The following is an 18,894-nucleotide window of genomic DNA, read 5'->3' as shown; positions in this document are numbered from 1 at the left end:
GACTCCAGTAGCAAAGTGAGAGAAGAAACAAAATTATATCTATAAAAATAAAAAATAAGAAAAATCAAGAGGGGGCAGAAAAACAATGAAGATTAAAAAATAATAAAATAAATTTAGAAAACTAACAAATAATAGAAAAAATAAGAATATGTGTGAAACAACCACTGGAGGGTAAAACCGAACTCTGCTGGTAAACAGTAAAAAAAGTATTGAAAAAAAAAAAAAACAACCTCAAAAACAGAAACAAACCTTGAATGTGAAGGGCAGTGCTTAGGTGGGGGATGACTTATGTGGTGTTGTTTGGGTGGAGATGGGATTTATTGGGGGGATGGGGTCCTGATTCAGGACCTAAGCCTCCAGAGAAGACCCTAGAGAGGGGGCTCTACCCAAACTGAGAAAGCCTCTGCAGTGCCTCTGTGTAGGGCGTGGCAGGTGGCCTGGACTCCACCCAGGTTTCTGCAGTGCTTCTGGCTTCAGGGTGGGGAGGATAAACCTGGGTCTCCAGGAGGCTCCCTGGGGCCGAGTGGGTAGGGGAACACCAGATGGATTCCCCTCTCCTCCCCATCCAGAGGGACCCTTCCCTGCTGGCTCTGCTTTGTCTTCCTTCCCTTCTGCAGTCGCAGGACCTGTGTGGGCAGTGGGTGCCCTTGGAGGTGACCCTGGAGGGAGAGGGGTCCTGAAGAATAGAGGGTGCCCCTGGAAGGAGGAGGGAGCCAGAGGGTAGAGAAAGGGGTCCCAGATGGTGGAGGCCCAGTCCAGAGGGCAGACAGAGCCCCTGGTTGGGGGATGAGGGCCCACAGAGGACAGGGACCTTGGAGGGGAGAGGGAACTGGAGGATAGAGGGGGACCCTGAAGGGTGGGGGGCCACCCGGATGGCTGAGCACTTGGCCTGGAAAGAGGAGTAAGCCCTGGAGGGAGGAGAGGGGCTGGAGGGGGGCCCCCTGGAGGGTGGAGGGGGGCCCGGAGGTGGTGGTCTTAGGAGACGCTCCAGGGCCGAGTGGGCAGGGGGACACTAGGCAGTTCCCTGCTACTGGAACTCTGCAGGTGCCTCCCCCAGCTGGGTGGTCTTCTCTCCCTGCAAGAGCCTCCCTCCTCTGTTTCACATCTACAGGACCCATCCAGGTGGATGAGTCCCTGAAGAGCAAAAGGTACCCTGGAAGGCAAAGAGCTCCTCAGGAGGGTTGAGAGGGTCCCAGAGGCCCTTGGGCCCCATAAAGGCTCCCTGGGGCCAAGTGAAGGGGGAACCCCAGGGCCTTCCACAGTGGGACTTCTTATCCCCTCAGAGGTCCCTCCCCTTTCTGGTAGAGCAGGTATGCAGTTCCCAGCACCCAAAGGCATCCAAACTGTCCCTGGCGTCCAAACTGCTTCTGATGCCAAAACTGCTACCCCTCCCCCCACAGCTCCTCAGTCTCTGGAAAGTGAAAGGGGCACCCCAGGGGCTTTTCCCAGTGGATCCTGTGATCCCCCAGGATCCCCACCCCTCCGAGGCAAGCAGGCGTGCGGCTTCTAGCACCGAAAGGTGCCCAGACTGCTCTGGGTACCCAAACCACTTCTGGTTCTAAAACTGCTCCCTCTCCCCCAGCAGCCCCTCAGTCACTGGTCCCCAGGCCTGCACTTTCCCCTGCTTGGCCCTACCTGGTACCTGGTCTCCCCCAGGGCTCCTCCCTTCAGCCTGTCTACAGGAAATCCCCCACCACTGCCTGGTGAATATCCTAGGGGTGGGCAGATGCGGACTGCATGCCTTCCCTCACTGCCGCCTTGGCTCTCTGCCATATAAACTTTAGAACCAGTTTATCGATATCCACAAAATAACTTGCTTGGATTGCATTGGAATTGTATTGAATATATACATCAAGTTGGGAAGAACTGACATGTTGACAGTATTGAGTCTTGCTAACAATGAAGATGAACTATCTGTCCATTTAATTAGTTCTGTTTTGATTTCTTTCACCAGAGTTTAGATTTGGTGCGTATTTGTTTAGATTTATACCTATTTCATTTTTTGGGTGCTAATGTAAATGGGTTTTTTCCTCCCTGTACATCATGTGGGATCTTAGTTCCCTGACCACATACCAAACCCACCCTTCCTGCAATGGAAGCACCCAGAGTCTTACCCACTAGACTGCCGGGGAAGTCCCAGTGGTATTGTGTTTTTAATTTCAAATTCTAATCGTTCACTGCCGGTGTGTAGGAAACCCATTGATTTGCTCTGGTTTTTTTGTTGTTGTTTGTTTTTTTAAATGTTCAGATCAGATCAGTCGCTCAGTCGTGTCCGACTCTTTGCGACCCCATGAATCGCAGCACACCAGGCCTCCCTGTCCATCACCAACTCACGGAGTTCACTGAGACTCACATCCATCGAGTTAGTGATGCCATCCAGCCATCTCATCCTCTGTCGTCCCCTTCTCCTCCTGCCCCCAATCCCTCCCAACATCAGAGTCTTTTCCAATGAGTCAACTCTTCTCGTGAGGTGGCCAAAGTACTGGAGTTTCAGCTTTAGCATCATTCCTTCCAAAGAAATCCCAGGGTTGATCTCCTTCAGAATGGACTGGTTGGATCTCCTTGCAGTCCAAGGGACTCTCAAGAGTCTTCTCCAACACCACAGTTCAAAAGCATCAATTCTTCGGCGCTCAGCCTTCTTCACAGTCCAACTCTCACATCCATACATGACCACTGCAAAAACCATAGCCTTGACTAGATGAACCTTTGTTGGCAAAGTAATGTCTCTGCTTTTGAATATGCTATCTAGGTTGGTCATAACTTTCCTTCCAAGGAGTAAGTGTCTTTTAATTTCATGGCTGCAGTCACCATCTGCAGTGATTTTGGAGCCCAGAAAAATGAAGTCTGACACTGTTTCCCCTGTTTCCCCATCTATTTCCCATGAAGTGGTGGGACCAGACGCCATGGTCTTCGTTTTCTGAATGTTGAGCTTTAAGCCAACTTTTTCACTCTCCATTTTCACTTTCATCAAGAGGCTTTTGAGTTCCTCTTCACTTTCTGCCATAAGGGTGGTGTCATCTGCATATCTGAGGTTATTGATATTTCTCCCGGCAGTCTTGATTCCAGTTTGTGTTTCTTCCAGTCCAGCGTTTATCATGATGTACTCTGCATATAAGTTAAATAAACAGGGTGATAATATACAGCCTTGACGAACTCCTTTTCCTATTTGAAACCAGTCTGTTGCTCCATGTCCAGTTCAAACTGTTGCTTCCTGACCTGCATACAGATTTCTCAAGAGGCAGATCAGGTGGTCTGGTATTCCCATCTCTTTCAGAATTTTCCACAGTTTATTGTGATCCACACAGTCAAAGGCTTTGGCCCGTCGCAGCCACCTTTAAATGTTCAAGTATCACCAAAAAATATCCATCCACTACTTTGGGAAACTGGAGTATTGAATTCTAATTATTGTTGGATTGTCTCTTTTTTCCTTCAGTTCTGTTAGTTTTTCCTTAAGGTATTTTGGAGCTCTGATGCGAAGTGAATATATATTTTGAATTATTAGATTATTCTTGGTGGATTGACCCTTTTGTCATTCTGAAATGCTCCTCTTTATTTTTAGTAGCCTTTTTTATTGTAATACATTTTTATATTGCAGTAGCCACTCTGCATGTTTTGTGATTATAAATCTGCTCTTTATCCTTTTCCTTTCACCCTGTTTGTGTTTTCAGCCTAAAGTGTGTCTCCTGTAGAGAGCGTATAGTTGAATCTTGTTTTTCATGTAGTCTAGCACAACTCTATATCTTTGATTGGGTTGTTTAATTCACTCACATTAAATGCTATTGATATGTTTTGATTTATATCTACTGTTTAATTTTTTGTTTTCTATACATTGTGTCTTTTTGTTCTTTTAGACCTTATATTGCCATTTTTGGTTTTAAGTAGATTTTTCTCTTGTTTTGATTTAATTCTAATGATTTTTAACGTTATAATTACTGAGTTATTTTCTGTGGCTTACAGTATACACTGTGAATTTATCAGAATCTGCTTGAGATTCATTAGGACTAAATTTCAGTGAAATATAGAAGGTTTATGCCAATATAACCCCATTCCTTACCCTGCCCCTTCAGTGTTATTACTGTTAAACATATGTCTGCATATGTTACAGATATATGTTACATACCAAGTGAGGTATTGTAAGAGTTAATACTTTGTGTAATAGGTTTTTTGAAGAATCTGGGAGGAGGGAGAATAACAAGCAGATGTTTTGTAGTTAGTTATATGAACTTTCTTTCGTCTTCTTTTTCTGTGCTCATTTCTTCCTTTCTTTTGAGTTATCATCTGGTATTGTTTCCTTATTTCAGCACAGATTAGTACCTGTTGATCTCCTTTGTGCTCTCATTGTCAAATACGTTTCTGTATGTTTATGTGCCCAGCAGTACAGTTAGATGTATATTGTTTCATACAATTGTTTTTTGAAATAGGAAAATTTTCACTTTATTGTCACATTAAATTTTAGTACTTTACTTTTTTTCCCCTTTCCTTCCTTCCTTCCTTCCTTTCTTTCGCTGTCAGGTCAGCTGCGGCTTGCGGGATCTTTCGTTGCAACACACAGACTCCCTAGTTGTGGCGTATAGGCTCAGTAGTTGTGGCACGTGGGATCCTAGTTCCCGGACCAGGGATTGAACCTGTCTGTGTCCCCTGCATTGCAAGGTGAATTCCCAGTCATTAGCTCACCAGGGAAGACACTGAATTTTAGTACTTCTCTGTACAAGAGAAAAATAAACTGAGTCATGGTCATGAGTTCAGGATTATATATGTTACATTTTGCCTTATTATAATACAGTTGTGGCTTTATGATAAATATAAATTGGGGACATAGCTTGTAATCCAAAGCTAATTTGCATAACTCACGAGGGAAAAAAGCATTAAATGCATTTCTGAAATAAGTATTTTCATTTAATTCAGAATGTCAAGACAGCATTAGACATTGGCCTTGTTTCAAAAAAGTTTAAATGCTAAGCTAGCTAAATAACCTTCTTGAAAGGTTTAAACACAGATAAAGAAAATGTTTTCCCTCTAATCTCAATCTTACATAAGAGAAAGAGATGAGGGGAAAAATGTAGACAGTTTCTTTAGCGTATATGGCTAAGTACATCAGCCTTCTTAAACTGTAGTGTCCATTACTGACTTCATTAAAATGAACTGGGCAAATATCGAAAGTTATCCACTTTATAAACCAAAGACAGCAATTTTAGGGTTACGGTAAGTAAAAAAATTTTGAAACACTTGAAAAATGTTTGACATTAGAGAAATCATCTCTTCATTATAAGAAAGAAAGGCATAACAGAAAGTAAAAAACATTTAAACTAAACTGATTTTCAGTCCTCTTTGAACAAGAGAAATAGAAAATAATGATTGATTACTAAACTTTGTGCTTTAATCTAACTAATTGATTACAGTGATTTTAAATGGCAACTGCCCATCTGACTAGGTGGTGAGCTTGACAGTTTTGAATGTTTTTGTAATGAGTATTTTTTAAAACATAAAGGCACTAAAATGATCTGGTCTTGCAGTGTTTATCTTAATGCATTCTGCATTTCTTTGCCAAGCTTGTAGTTAAGGATCTTGTTCCAGTCAATCTTAGTGTGAGTAATTGGGAACCGTTGATGAAAGTTGTGTCTGACATTGTCTGATAATTTTCACTGATGACAGTTTGATATTCATTCTTTTTAGCCTCTTCAATCTTTATAAATTCATTTGCTGTTTGCACCTCATTAGACACTGTTAGGGAATCTTGTATATCTTTGTGACTCATAGCTGAACCTTAACATTTTCATAATAATGAACCTGAATTCAAGATGCCAGGCACCTGAGTAGTTGAAGGAATGATTGTAAACGTCCACTCTGACCTCCAATGACCATTCCAAAAGTCTTTTGCTTGAAATTAATGGCTTTCTATGCATGCAATAACTGTTTGCTGTCTATTTTTTTAACCACATACAGTACTGACACAGAGTCGGACACGACTGAAGCGACTTAGCGGCAGCAGCAGCAGCAGCAGCAGAGAGCAGTTATTACTGAAGTTTGCCATGGTTCAGTTTCGTTTTCTGCTTCATACAGTGTTGGATCAGTTGTGTCCTTTTTTAAGTGATCAAGTTTTTTGGTTCCAAAAACTTTCCGTTTCCCAAGTTACCATGTTCTGTTTTCAGTACCTGATTTTCAAAACCTTCAGTTTTACTGAGGTATGCATGGGTTGCCCCTTCCCTCAGAAGAGTATCATTGTTAAGCAATAACAGAACATCATTAAACACCTCGTTAAATTCTCCAGGAGGGGCATGAATGATGAATTTTGCTGCTATGCATACCTTCTCATCAGACAACTGCTCCTCCAGATCTGCTCTTTTCCTTTCGGTGGCGAACTAGGCTGCCCGTGTTGATGCTGGCGGTGACAGCCTGCCTTGCCCCTTTCCGCCTGGTCTTCTTGCTGCACATCCTGCCAGTGAAGGCTTTTTAGATTGTCAAAGGGAAGAAAGGAGAAGAAATACGCAGTTACACTGTTTTTTGCAGTTAGCTGTGTAATTGCTTTAATTAATTCTCTGTTATTTTGTATAAATTTCAGTTACTCTCTAGTATCATCCTGAAGCATTTCCCTTAGTATTTCTTGTAAAAGAAATAAATTTTCCGTTTAGGTTTATCTGGGGATTGAAAATTTTTAAAAACAATTTTAATTGTGATAAAATACAGATAATATCTTAACCATCTTAACCATTTTAAAGTGTATAGTGTGATAATGTTAAATACATTAACCTTGTTGTACAACCGGTGTCCAGAACTCTTTTCCTTTTGCAAAGCTGAAACTCTGCACCATAAACAACTCCCCGTTTCCCCTCATCTCAGCTCCTAGCCTCCACGTTTCTGCTTTGTGTTTCTATGAATTTGATTACTCTAGATGCCTCTTTTAAGTGGAACCATACAGTATCTGTCCTTTGTGACTGGCTTATTTTCACTTTCATCCTCAAGATTCATCCATTTGTAGTAGTGACCCAATTACCTTCCTTTTACGTCTGAATGACATTCCACTGTATGTATGTACAACATTTTGTTTATCCCTTATCAGCTGATAAGACACTTGGATTGCTTCTGCCTGTTGGCTGTTGTGAGTAGTGCTGCTGTGAGCATAGGTTTGCAAATATCTCTAGACCTGGCCTTCAGTTCTTTTGGATATATACGCAGAAGTGGGATTGCTGGAACATGGTGGTAGTTCTATTTTTAGTTTTCTGAGGAACCTCCCTACTGTTTTCCATAGTAGTTGTACTATTTTATAGTTTCACCAACACTACACAAGGGTCCCAGTTTCTCCACATGTTTGCCAACATTTGTTATTTTTTTTCGTTCTCTTTTTTTTTGATAGTAGCCATCCTGATGAGTGGGCTTCCCTCATAGCTCAGTTGGTAAAGAACCTGCCTGCAATGCAGGAGACCCTGGTTCGATTCCTGGGTTGGGAAGATCCGCTGGAGAAGGGATCGGCTACCCACTTCAGTACTCTTGGGCTTCCCTTGTGGCTCAGCTGGTAAAGAATCTACCTGCAATGCGGGAGACCTGGGTTCAGTCCCTGGATTGGGAAGATTCCGTGGAGAAGAGAAAGGCTACCCACTCCAGTATACTGAACCTGGAGAATTCCATGGATACAGTCCATGGGGTCACCAAGAGTTGGACACGACTGAGTGACTTTCATTTTCACTATCCTGATGAGTATGAGGTGATGTCTTACTATTTTGGTGAGTGATGTTGAACATCTTTCCCTGTACTTAGTGGCTATTTGTATATGTTTGGAGAAATGGCTCTGCAAGTTCTTTGCCTATTTGATAATAGGTTAATTGGGTGGTTTTTGTTTTGTTTTTGAGTTTTCCTGCTGCTGCTAAGTCGCTTCAGTTGTGTCCGACTCTGTGTGAGCCCATAGACGGCAGCCCACCAGGTTCCCCCGTCCCTGAGATTCTCCAGGCAAGAACACTGGAGTGGGTTGCCATTTCCTTCTCCAATGCATGAAAGTGAAAAGTGAAAGTGAAGTTGCTCAGTCATGTCCCACTCTTAGCGACCCCATGGACCGCAGCCTACGAGGCTCCTCCATCCACGGGATTTTCCAGGCAAGAGTACTGGAGTGGGTTGCCATTGCCTGCTCCATTTTGAGTTTTAAGAGTTCTTTATATATTATGGCTATTAATCCCATATCAGGTATGTGATTTGCAAATATTTTCCCCCATTTTGTGGTTTGCGTTTTTACTCTGTTGGTGGTGTCTTCTGATATACAGAATTTTACAGTTTTCATGAAGTCCAGTTTGTCTGTTGTTTCTTTCGTTGCTTGTGCCTTTGCTATCATATCCAAGAAATCATTGCCAAACCTACTGTTGTGCAACTTTTGCTCTGAATTTTCTTCTAAGAGTTTTATAGTTTTAGGTCTTTAAGTCTTTGATCTGGCCTCTAGAACACTAAAGGAATGCTGCTGCTAAGTCACTTCAGTCGTGTCCGACTCTGTGCGATCCCATGGATGGCAGCCCACCAGGCTCCTCCATCCATGGGATTTTCCAGGCAGGAGTACTGGAGTGGGGTGCTGTTGCATTCTCCGGTTTTGGACAATACTGCAGCATGAATTCAGACTGAAAACCTGAATCAGTACTGGCTTACCGTTCAGATTCTCAGGGAAGTTCTTTTTAACTCCCTCCACTCAGTGCCAAAGTTGAGAAGTGGAAGTTTCTTTTCTGTCCTTTTCTGTGGGAAAGTTTATTTCCCTTTTAATTTTATATTTGTTGAAAAGACCATCCTTTTCCCATTGAATGAACTTTATACTTTTATTGAAAATTATTTGACCATATATATGTGAGAATTTATTGGGGTCTCTTTGCTCCGGCTGATACTCCCAATACTGTGTTGATTAGAAATGGCAAGAGTAGGCATTCTTAAGCATTGTTCCTGGTCTTAGAGGAAAAACTTTCAGTTTTCCACCATTGAGTATGCTATGAGTTAGTTGTGGGTCCTCATAAGTGGCCTAGGTCATGTTTGACTGTTCGAAACCCTGTGGACTGTATCCCACCAGGCTCCTCTGTCCATGGGAGTCTCCAGGCAAGAATACTGGAGTGGATTTATGCCCTCTTCCAGGGGATCTTCCCAATTCAGGGATTGAACCTGTGTCTCCTGCATCGCAGGCAGATTCTTTACCTACTAAGCCACCTTTGGGAGGTCCCATTATATTGATTAGTTTCCTTCTCTTCCTCATTTGTTGAGTGCTTTTATCATGCAAGGGTATTGAATATTCAGGTGCTTTTTCTGTATCAGTAAAGATCATCAGTGGTTTTGTTCTTCATTCTGTCAATGTGAAGTATTGATTGATTTTTATGAGTTGAATCATCCTTGCATTCCATGGTTAATCCCCACGTGATCATGGTGTATACTTTTAATGTGTTGTGAATTCTGTGTGCTAACATTTTTGAGGGTGATTGAAGTGATTTGGTCCTTGGCTTTTCTGTGTTGCCAAGTTTTTGATTACTGATTCAATCTCCTTGCTAGTTATACATTTCAGATTTTCTGTTTTTTCATTGTTCAGTCTTAGTAGGTTGTGTCTTTCTAGGGATTAATGTGTGTCCTGTTTGTTGGTGTGCAGTTGTTCATAATGTTCTCTTATGGTCCTTATTTGTGGCATTGGTTGTAATGGAATATTACAACTCTTGCATTTCTGATTTTATTATTTGAGTTTTTTTTTTTTTCTTTGTCTACCCTAAGGGGTTATCAATTTTGTCAGTTTTCTGAAAAATCACTTTTAGTTTCATGATTTTTTTTCCTTGTTGACCATTTCATTTATCTGTACTCCAGTTTTTGTTATTTTCACTTTTAGGTTTTAGTTTTTCTTTTAGTTCCTTGAGGTGCAAGTTAGATTGTTACTTGAGATCTTACCTTTTTTTAAGGCATGCCATTTATAGCTTAAACTTCCTTCTTAGTACTTCTTTAACTGCATCCATAAATTTTTTTGATATTTTGCATTTTCATTTGTGTCAAGGTATTTTCTAATTTCCTTTATGACTTCTTGTTGTTTAAGAGTGTAGTGTTTAATTTCCACATATTGTAAAATTTCCAGTTTTTTCTTAGGCTGTTTATTTCTAGTTTCATTACATTGTGATTGGAAAAGGTACTGTGTATTATTTCAGTCTTCTTGAATTTATTCAGACGAGTTTTATGGCTAGACATGTGTTCTGTCCTGAGGAATGTTTCATGTGTAATTGAGAAAATGTATTCTGCTGTTTGTGGATGGAGTCTTCTATATATATATCTGTTAGGTTTGATTGGTCTGTAGTGTTGTTCAATTTCTGTATTTTCTTATTCTTCTGATTGGTTGTTCTATGCATTATTGAAAGGACATTATTCATTATGTTGTTGTATATTTCTCCCTTCAGTTCTTTCAACATCTGTCTCATTAATTTAGGAGCTCTGAGGTTTGGTGCAGAAATATACTTTTCATATTTTCTTGGTGAATTGTCCCTTTTATCATTATATGACATACTTCTTTGTCTCTTGTAACAGTTTTTGACTTAAAAGTCCATTTTGTCTGAAATTAATACAGTTGTTCCTGTGTTATTTTGGTTACTGTTGCATGAAATATCTTTTTTTAATCCTTTTAATTGATATGCATCCTTAGATCTAAAATGTTTCTTTGATAGGTAGTATGTAGTTGGAAGACCACTAAAGACCACAAACTTTTAATATTAAAAGCTAATCAGGGAAGGACTCTGAAACTGTTTATACCAGAAGGCATTTAACCTCAGATCAGAGTTGCTGATGACACCTGCTTAGTTTTAAAGCATTCATCTTAAGAATTCTCTTTTAAGTGTTTGGGTTATACCAATACCTGAGGCACCTGTGGGAAAACTGATCAAACATACGGGAATGTATTAGAAATTAATTTCCTTAATGAAGTCTATAAACCATTGGGTAGGTAATAAAAATAAGTTCTGGGAAATGTATTTTTTAATAAGAACTTTTCCAATGAGCCCACTTTCTGGAAAAGACCCTCATGCTGGGAAAGATTGAGGGCAGAAGAAGGGAGCGACAGAGGATGAGATGGTTGGATGTCATCATGGACTCAATGGACATGAGTTTGAGCAAACTCTGGGAGATAGTGAAGGATAGGGAAGCCTGGCGTGCTGGAGTCCATGAGGTCACAAAGAGTCGGATACAACTGAGCGAATGAAAAACAATAAGAACTTCTAACATTTAATTTTAAGTTTTAAGGTTTTTTTAGCTGATAACAGTGAGAGTGTGTTCTTTTTTCTCACACACTGGGTTAGTTTGTCAAAGTGTTGGTTTTCGTAATATTGTATCATTAGTGTTCTACAAATATCCTAGGGAATTGAACTTTTTTTTGTAAGCTAATATGAATCAGCTATTTTCAAAGGCAAGACCCTGTGCAGTACACCCAGCATTATTTAGTTGCAGTGAATAGCCATTATGAACATTCATTTTGGCATTCTTCGTTCCTGGAGGGCTCCAGGAATACTAACTGTGCCAGAACATTGGCTCTATTTTTATTTATTTAGGGATTTCAAATTGCCAAAATGAATTTGCAAAATGCCTTTCTTTGCTTTTTGTTCGTTACTCCTCAGAAAATGCCACTGAAGCAAGGTGGGTGTGCCCCATGCTGTTCTACCTTTTGAGAAAAACCTCATGAAAGAGTCTATACCATAGGAATCTCTTTAGTTATTGAATAGAATCTCTTTAGTTATTGAATAGATTTTTGAGTTAAGCTTGCCTTTCTCATCAAAAGCACATTGTTGTATGTGCTCTGTAAAAATGTTTTGTTAGTGTAGTAACTGTTTTAATTATGGGGAAAAAAATTACCTTATGATCTTGAGTTTCCTTCAGAGGTTCTTTGACATTTGTGGGTTTGTGAGCATGCATCTTTTCTTGACTCATAGCTGCCTGTTTTATTTTTATCAATCTCTTCTTTTTTTATGGACATTATGTCTCTTTTTATTTTATTTTTTAACTTTACAATATTGTATTGGTTTTGCCATGTATCAACATGAATCTGCCACAGGTATACACGTGTTCCCTATCCTGAACCCTCCTCCCTCCTCCCTCCCCGTATATGTCTCTTTTTAAAAAGTCTCTTTAAGAGTCTGAGGTATTCTCATTTTGAAGTCTTTTGAAATACCTTTGAAAGTATAGTTTGTAATTTCATTTTTAGCAGGAGTGTTGCTTTGTTTTGTCCTTTGGTACATTCTTCTCTTCCTGGTGTTCTTCTCTATTCTGGTTGTCTCCACCTTGCCCCTTGCATCTCCTTTAAAAGGAGGTTTTACATTGGAAGCTTTGGGTTCTTACACTCCAAGAATATTGGGGAAAATCTCAGTAACCCATCCTGAACCAGTAGATGACTTGGCGTGACTGAAGTCATTTTTGTTTGATTGCCTCTGATCTTTTCCATGTACACTGCTTCAGTTTTTATTGCCTTCTTTCACAAATAGGAGAGCCCTGCTTCAACCTCTGATTATGCAAAATGAGCCCAACTTTGTCCCCATTTTCCATGCTCTCGGATGATTTTAATTCCTGTTATTTGGGTTAATTTCTTAGATGTCTCAAATAGTAAGATTGTGAAATAGGTAACTTGCTTGCTTCTACTTGCTTCTTTTACTTCTACAAGTATGTGTGCGAAGTCACTTCAGCAGTGTCCAACTCTTTGCGAGCCTATGGACTGTAGCCCACCAGGCTCCCCTGTCCATGAGATTTTCCAGGCAAGAATAGCAGAGTGGGTTGCCATTACCTTCTCCAGGTACAAGCATAGGTTAAAGAACTGGTGTGGTTTGTTGGAATATATCAAGTCCTTACTGTGTAATCAAAATCACTATTTCCTAATTTTTTTTAATTAATTAAAAAATAATTAACTTTGGCTGCACTGCGTTCTGTGCGTCGGCTTTCTCTAGTTGTGGGGAGTGGGGCTACTGTCTGGTTAGGCTGTGCATGCTTCTCTTTTTGGTGGCTCCTTTTGTTGTAGAGCACAGGGGCTCTAGAGCTTGGGCTTAGTAATTGTGGTGCATGGGCTTAGTTGCCCTCTGGCATATGGGATCTCCTTGGACCAAGGATCAGACTCATGTCTCCTGCGTTGGCAGATGGATTCTTAACTACTGGACCACCAGGGAGGTTGAAGATAGTAAGTTGGACAGTGATTATGAAGTCTAAATGTTATATTTGTGAAAGTGCTTTATAAACTGACAAACATAATTTAAACGTTAAATTTGTTTATTGTTTAGTCATAGGGATTGTGTTATTACTCTCTTTAAATCTGCCTCTGATTTTCAGGTTGTTCCATTGACTTGTCATCTGTGGCAACAGCCATTATATCACAACAATAGTGGAACACAAATTTCTGATACTAACGTGGCCTCTTTGGAAAATATAGCTCCGTGGGGTTCTGGCGATGATCAGGTATGTCTTCTGTAACTGGAAAACTTTATTTTGATAAGCAGCATGAGAAATTCTGGTTTAGCTATGAAGAGCAGAAAGAGGTGAATTAGTTTAATATTCCACTTTTCTAGTAGATCTTTGGCAGCCTTAATTATATAGAACAACAGTTTACTTTTTTTTGGTCTCAGGATTCCTTTACATTTTTCAAAAGTGTTTTAAAGAGTTTTTGTTTATAAGGGTTGTCTATATCAATAACCTCAGATATGCAGATGACAGACACCACCCTTATGGCAGAAAGTGAAGAGGAACTAAAAAGCCTCTTGATGAAAGTGAAAGAGGACAGTGAAAAAGTTGGCTTAAAGCTCAACATTCAGAAAATGAAGATCATGGCATCTGGTCCCATCACTTCATGGCAAATAGATGGGGAAATAGTAGCTGACTTTATTTTTGGGGGCTCCAAAATCACTGCAGATGGTGATTGCAGCCATGAAATTAAAAGACACGTACCCCTTGGAAGGAAAGTTATGACCAACCTAGACGGCATATTCAAAAGCAGAGACATTACTTTGCCAACAAAGGTTCGTCTAGTCAAGGCTATGGTTTTTCCAGTGGTCATGTATGGATGTGAGAGTTGGACGGTGAAGAAAGCTGAGTGCCAAAGAATTGATGCTTCTGAACCGTGGTGTAGGAGAAGACTGTTGAGAGTCCCTTGGACTGCAAGGAGATCCAACCAGTCCATCATAAAGGAGACCAGTCCTGGGTGTTCTTTGGAAGGAATGATGCTAAAGCTGAAACTCCAGTACTTTGGCCACCTCATGTGAAGAGTTAACTCATTGGAAAAGACCCTGATGCTGGGAGGGATTGGGGGCAGGAGGAGAAGGGGACGACAGAGGATGAGATGGCTGGGTGGCATCACCGACTCGATGGACATGAGTTTGAGTGAACTCCGGGAGTTGGTGATGGACAGGGAGGCCTGGCATGCTGCAATTCTTGGGGTCGCAGAGTTGGACGCGACTGAACTGAACTGATGTCAAGTTATTAAAATTAAATCATTCTAAGAACATTTATTTAAAAATACGAATCCATTATATATTAACATAAAAATATGTTTTAAAATGAAAATTTACTGTTTTCCAAAGCAAAAAAAAATTGGTTGAAAGGATGGCATCGTTTTACATTTTTGCACATCTCTTTAATGTTAGCCTTACTAGAAGACAGTTGTTATATTAGACAGGGTTCTCCAGAAAAATAGAACCAATAGGAGATAATAAATGTGTATTTACAATAGTGTTAGTTGCTCAGTTGTGTCCAACTCTTTGCAACCCCTTAGACCGTAGCCCGCCAGGCTCCTCTGTCCATGGATTTCTTTAGGCAAGAGTATTGGAGTGGGTAGCCATTTTCTTCTCCAGGGGATCTTCCTGACCCAGGGATCAAACCAAGGCCTCCTGCATTGCAGTCAGATTCTTTACCGTCTGAGCCACCAGGAAAGCCCACATATATACAGTATGTATATATGTGTGTGTATATATATGTGTGTGTGTGTGTATGTGTGTATATATATATATATATATGTATTTGTGTCTGTGTGTATATTATAAGGAATTTGTTGCAGGAGTGGAGACCCCGTCTATGGCCCCAAAGTGGGCGCTTGTCTAAATACTTGGATATTAATTATCCAGGGAGACACACATGCAGACAAAGCAAGAGATTTTGTTGGGGAAAACCCAGGTGGCGAGCAGGAGGGTAAGGGAACCCAAGAGAACTACTCTGCCATGAGACTTGCAGTCTCTGGATTTATGGTGATGGGGTTTAGTTTCTGGGTTGATCGTTCTGTCTCAGGGTCCTTCCTGGTGGTGTGTGCATAGCTCAGCCAAGAGAAGGATTCTGGGAGATTGGTAGGATGTTTGGGCTGGTGTCTCCTATCTCCTTTTGACCTTTCCCAAATTCTTCCTGACGGCGGTAGCTTGTACTTCCACATTACTTACCGTGGACCTCCTATTGTTAAGATAACTCATGCAAGTGGCTGGCCACTTGCTTGGTCATGGCGGGCAGTTTCAGTCCGCATTTCCCTTAGCAGATTGGCTCATGTGATTATGGAGGCTGAGAAATCCCAAGTTCTGTAATGTGGGGACCCAGGAGCGCTGATAGCTTAATTCCAGTCTGGACCTAGGAGTTGACTGATGGTATATGTTCTAACCCAAGTCTAAAGGCTCAATGACAGGCCAGCGGATGGTGTAAGTTCTGTGCCAAGTCTGATTCCAAAGGCAGAAGACTGATGTCCCAGCTTGAAAACCATCAGACAGAGAGAGTGAATTATCTTTTGTCTAGCCTTTTGTTCTATTCAGGCCTTTAGTGGATTAGGTGAGGCCTGCCCACATCAGGAAGGGCAGTCTGCTTTACTAAGTCTGTGGATCAAATGTTAATCTCATCCAGACATGCTCTCACAGTGCCCAGATTGTTTAACCAAATATCTGGGCACCCTGTGGCCCAGCCAAGTAACACATAAAATTAGCTGTCATAACTAAACTTTCAGATTTGCTTTCTGCATTTAGTCCATTGGGATATATTGTTTTGCTTAAATTATATGAAGAAAATCTAACCTTATATAGGTACATAGTTAGAAAATGGAGGCCCATGTCACTTCCCTGAAAGGATGTCAGTGACTCCTAGGGATCTTCGGACCAAATTTTGGGAACCACTAATCTAGAACATAGTAATAAACTTAGAGGAAATGGAAAAATTGTGAGCAGATAGGAAAAAGTTCATATATGTTTGTAGGAGGAAAAAAATACAGTCTTACTCATAATGATTAAATATTTAAAGGTGATTATGTAATAACTTAGATATCAGATTTCTTCTGGTTCCTGCAGTTTTCTCTGAATTGCAGTTACTATCCATTGAATGCAAGATACAGAGGAAGGAGATTTACTGTCACCAAGCTAAAAGGGTTACGAGAAACCCTAACAAGAAAAAGCATAGTAATTGTGACCATTAATGGATGGGAGATTGTTATTTGTTGAATTGTGTCCCCTCAACTTATTTGAATTTTTGACTTCTGTTTGTTGGAATATTTTGATTCTCATATAGATCTGGGGCTTTAAATATACCTGTATACTTAAAGATTGCAAATTTGTATCTCCAGCCTTTACTTCTCCTTAAAAATTTGTTTGTATTTATTTTATTGTCATCCCTCTCCATATCAATCAAAAATATTTAGAGATTTGAGGGTCTTTTTATATTAATTAAAAGGATATAACACTCAGGATCATAGCAAAATAAGCAGAAGGAAAAGAATGGTCAACAGATTTTTTTAAAGTTTTATTTTATGATGGGAAATTATTGGAGTATATTTGCATAAAGAGAAGAATTGTTCAGTAGGAAGGGAAATTGTGTGAAGGAAAGTAGGAAATCACATATAGGAAAGAAATCATTAGAAAAAAATGGAATGAGATGGGTAAGCCATTGATAGGTTAGAGGGAAAGACAGTTTAAGTCATAAAATGAAAATCTGGGTTAGGTAATAGGGCTGTAGATCTTGTGATAGGAAAATAAGGGAGCTCCATCTCCTGCTCTTTGCTTACTGAAGTGGGAAATGAGGTCATCAGTTGAAAATGAGGAAGGAGAGTTCAGTAGTTCTGAGGAAAGTATAAAGTAATCATTTTGGCCAGTCAGCTTGGCAGGAAACTATAGTAGAACTTCCAGGCAGGGCTGAGTGCCTTTGAGGTTTAATGTTATCAATCTAAAGGAAATATTGTATGTTAATGTATATATATGAAATCTAGAAAAACTGGTATAGGTGATCTTATTCATAGAGCAGAAATAGAGACACAGACATAGAGAACAAATATATGAATACCAAGGAAGAAGGGAGAGTGCTGGGGTGAATTGGGGAATTGGGATTGACATGTATACACTATTGTTGCTAAAGTGAAGTCGCTCAGTCGTGTCCGACTCTTTGCGACCCTGTGGACTGTAGCCTCCCAGGCTCTTCCCTCCATGGGATTCTCCAGGCAAGAGTACTGGAGTGGGTTGTCATTTCCTTCTCCAGGGGATCTTCCCGACCCAGGGATTGGACCCAGGTCTCCCACATTGCAGGCAGAGGCTTTAAGCTCTGAGCCAGCAGCTCACATTGTTGCTAAGTATAAAATAAATAACTAATGAGAACCTACTTTGTAGCACAGGGAACTCTACTCAGTGCTCGGTGGAGACCTAAATAGGAAGAAAATCCAAAAAAAAGATATATGTATACATATTGCTGATTCACTTTGTTGTACAGCACAAACGAACACATTGTAAACCAACGGTTCACCAGTGCATGTGTGCTCAGTCACGTCTGACTCCTTGTGACCCCTTGGACTGTAGCCCACCAGGCTCCTCTGGCCATGGGATTTCCCAGGTGATAAAACTGGAGTGGGTTGTCATTTCCTCCTCCAGGGATTGAACCTGCATCTTCTGTGTCTCCTGCAGTGGCAGGCGGGTGTTTTTGTTTGTTTGTTTTTTACCACTAGTGCCACCTGGGAAGCAAGATTTTTAAAATAAAAAAAATCAACTATACTCCAGTAAAAATTCATTTTAAAAAAATCTAAAGGAAATCCAGTCTGAATGTGTGTTTTGTTCAGCAGTGTGCTGTTGCTTGGATTAAGACAAGGAGAGGTTCAACTAGAACTCAACTTTTGCTAGGCAGATAGGATGGTAGGGGAAAAGGGTAAGAAAGTCAGAAATGTTTGTGAAACAGTGTTTATAAAGATGACTGTGAACACTCATAGTGTTCCTGGGGTTCTCCTAGGCAAGAATACTGAAGTGGTTTGCCATTCCCTTCTCCAGTGGACCACATTTTGTCAGATGTCTCCACCATGACCCGTCTGTCTTGGGTAGTTTAATTGAGTTAGACGAGGCTGTGGTCCATGTGATCAGTTTGGTTAGTTTTCTGTGATTGTGGTTTTCATTCTGTCTGCCCTCTGATGGAGAAGGATAAGAGGCTTATGGAAGCTTCCTGATGGGAGAGACTGAGGGGGAAACTGGGTCTGTTCTGATGGGCTGCGGGGCCTTGCTCAGTAAATCTTTAATCCAGTTTTCTGTTGATGGTGGGGGGACGCTGTGTTCCCTCCCTGTTATTTGACCTGAGACCAAACTATGGTGGAGGTGATGAAGATAACGGCGACCTCCTTCAAAAGGTGCAGGCACGCACTGCTGCACTCAGTGCCTCTGACCCTGCAGCAGCCACCGCAGACCCACGCCTCTACTGGACACTCCTGGACACTCACAAACAAGTCTGGGTCAGTCTCTTGTGGGGTCACTGTTCAGTGGTGACTGTGGCTCAGATCATGAACTTAGTATTGCAAAATTCAGACTTAAATTGAAGAAAGTAGGGAAAACCACTAGACCATTCAGGTATGACCTAAATCAAATCCCTTCGCGTTATACAGTGGAACTGACAAGTAGATTCAAAGGATTAGATCTCATAGAGTGTGTGAAGAACTATGGACGGATGGACAGAGGTTCATGACAT

General features: G+C 40.8%; 1 protein-coding gene and 1 pseudogene across 6 annotated transcripts in view; one reads left to right on the top strand and one right to left on the bottom strand.

The window, feature by feature from the left end:
• The window catches only part of ALMS1 (ALMS1 centrosome and basal body associated protein), a 189,712-nt gene that overhangs the window by 18,992 nt on the left and 151,826 nt on the right, over nucleotides 1-18,894 (top strand). For all 6 annotated transcript variants that reach the window (XR_009739311.1, XM_061431900.1, XM_061431899.1 and 3 more), the window contains exon 2: nucleotides 13,282-13,407. Coding sequence is in view for 5 of the 6 variants with exons in the window: in XM_061431900.1 (XP_061287884.1) it covers nucleotides 13,282-13,407 (126 nt within the window). In the remaining variant the exon portion in view is untranslated. The remainder of the gene's footprint in view (nucleotides 1-13,281; nucleotides 13,408-18,894) is intronic.
• Nucleotides 5,468-11,898, bottom strand: LOC133256441 (F-actin-capping protein subunit alpha-2-like; annotated as a pseudogene).

Source organism: Bos javanicus, chromosome 11, assembly GCF_032452875.1.
Source record: "Bos javanicus breed banteng chromosome 11, ARS-OSU_banteng_1.0, whole genome shotgun sequence".
NCBI classification, from domain to species: Eukaryota; Metazoa; Chordata; class Mammalia; order Artiodactyla; family Bovidae; genus Bos; species Bos javanicus.
This window is presented reverse-complemented; position numbering and strand designations above follow the sequence as displayed.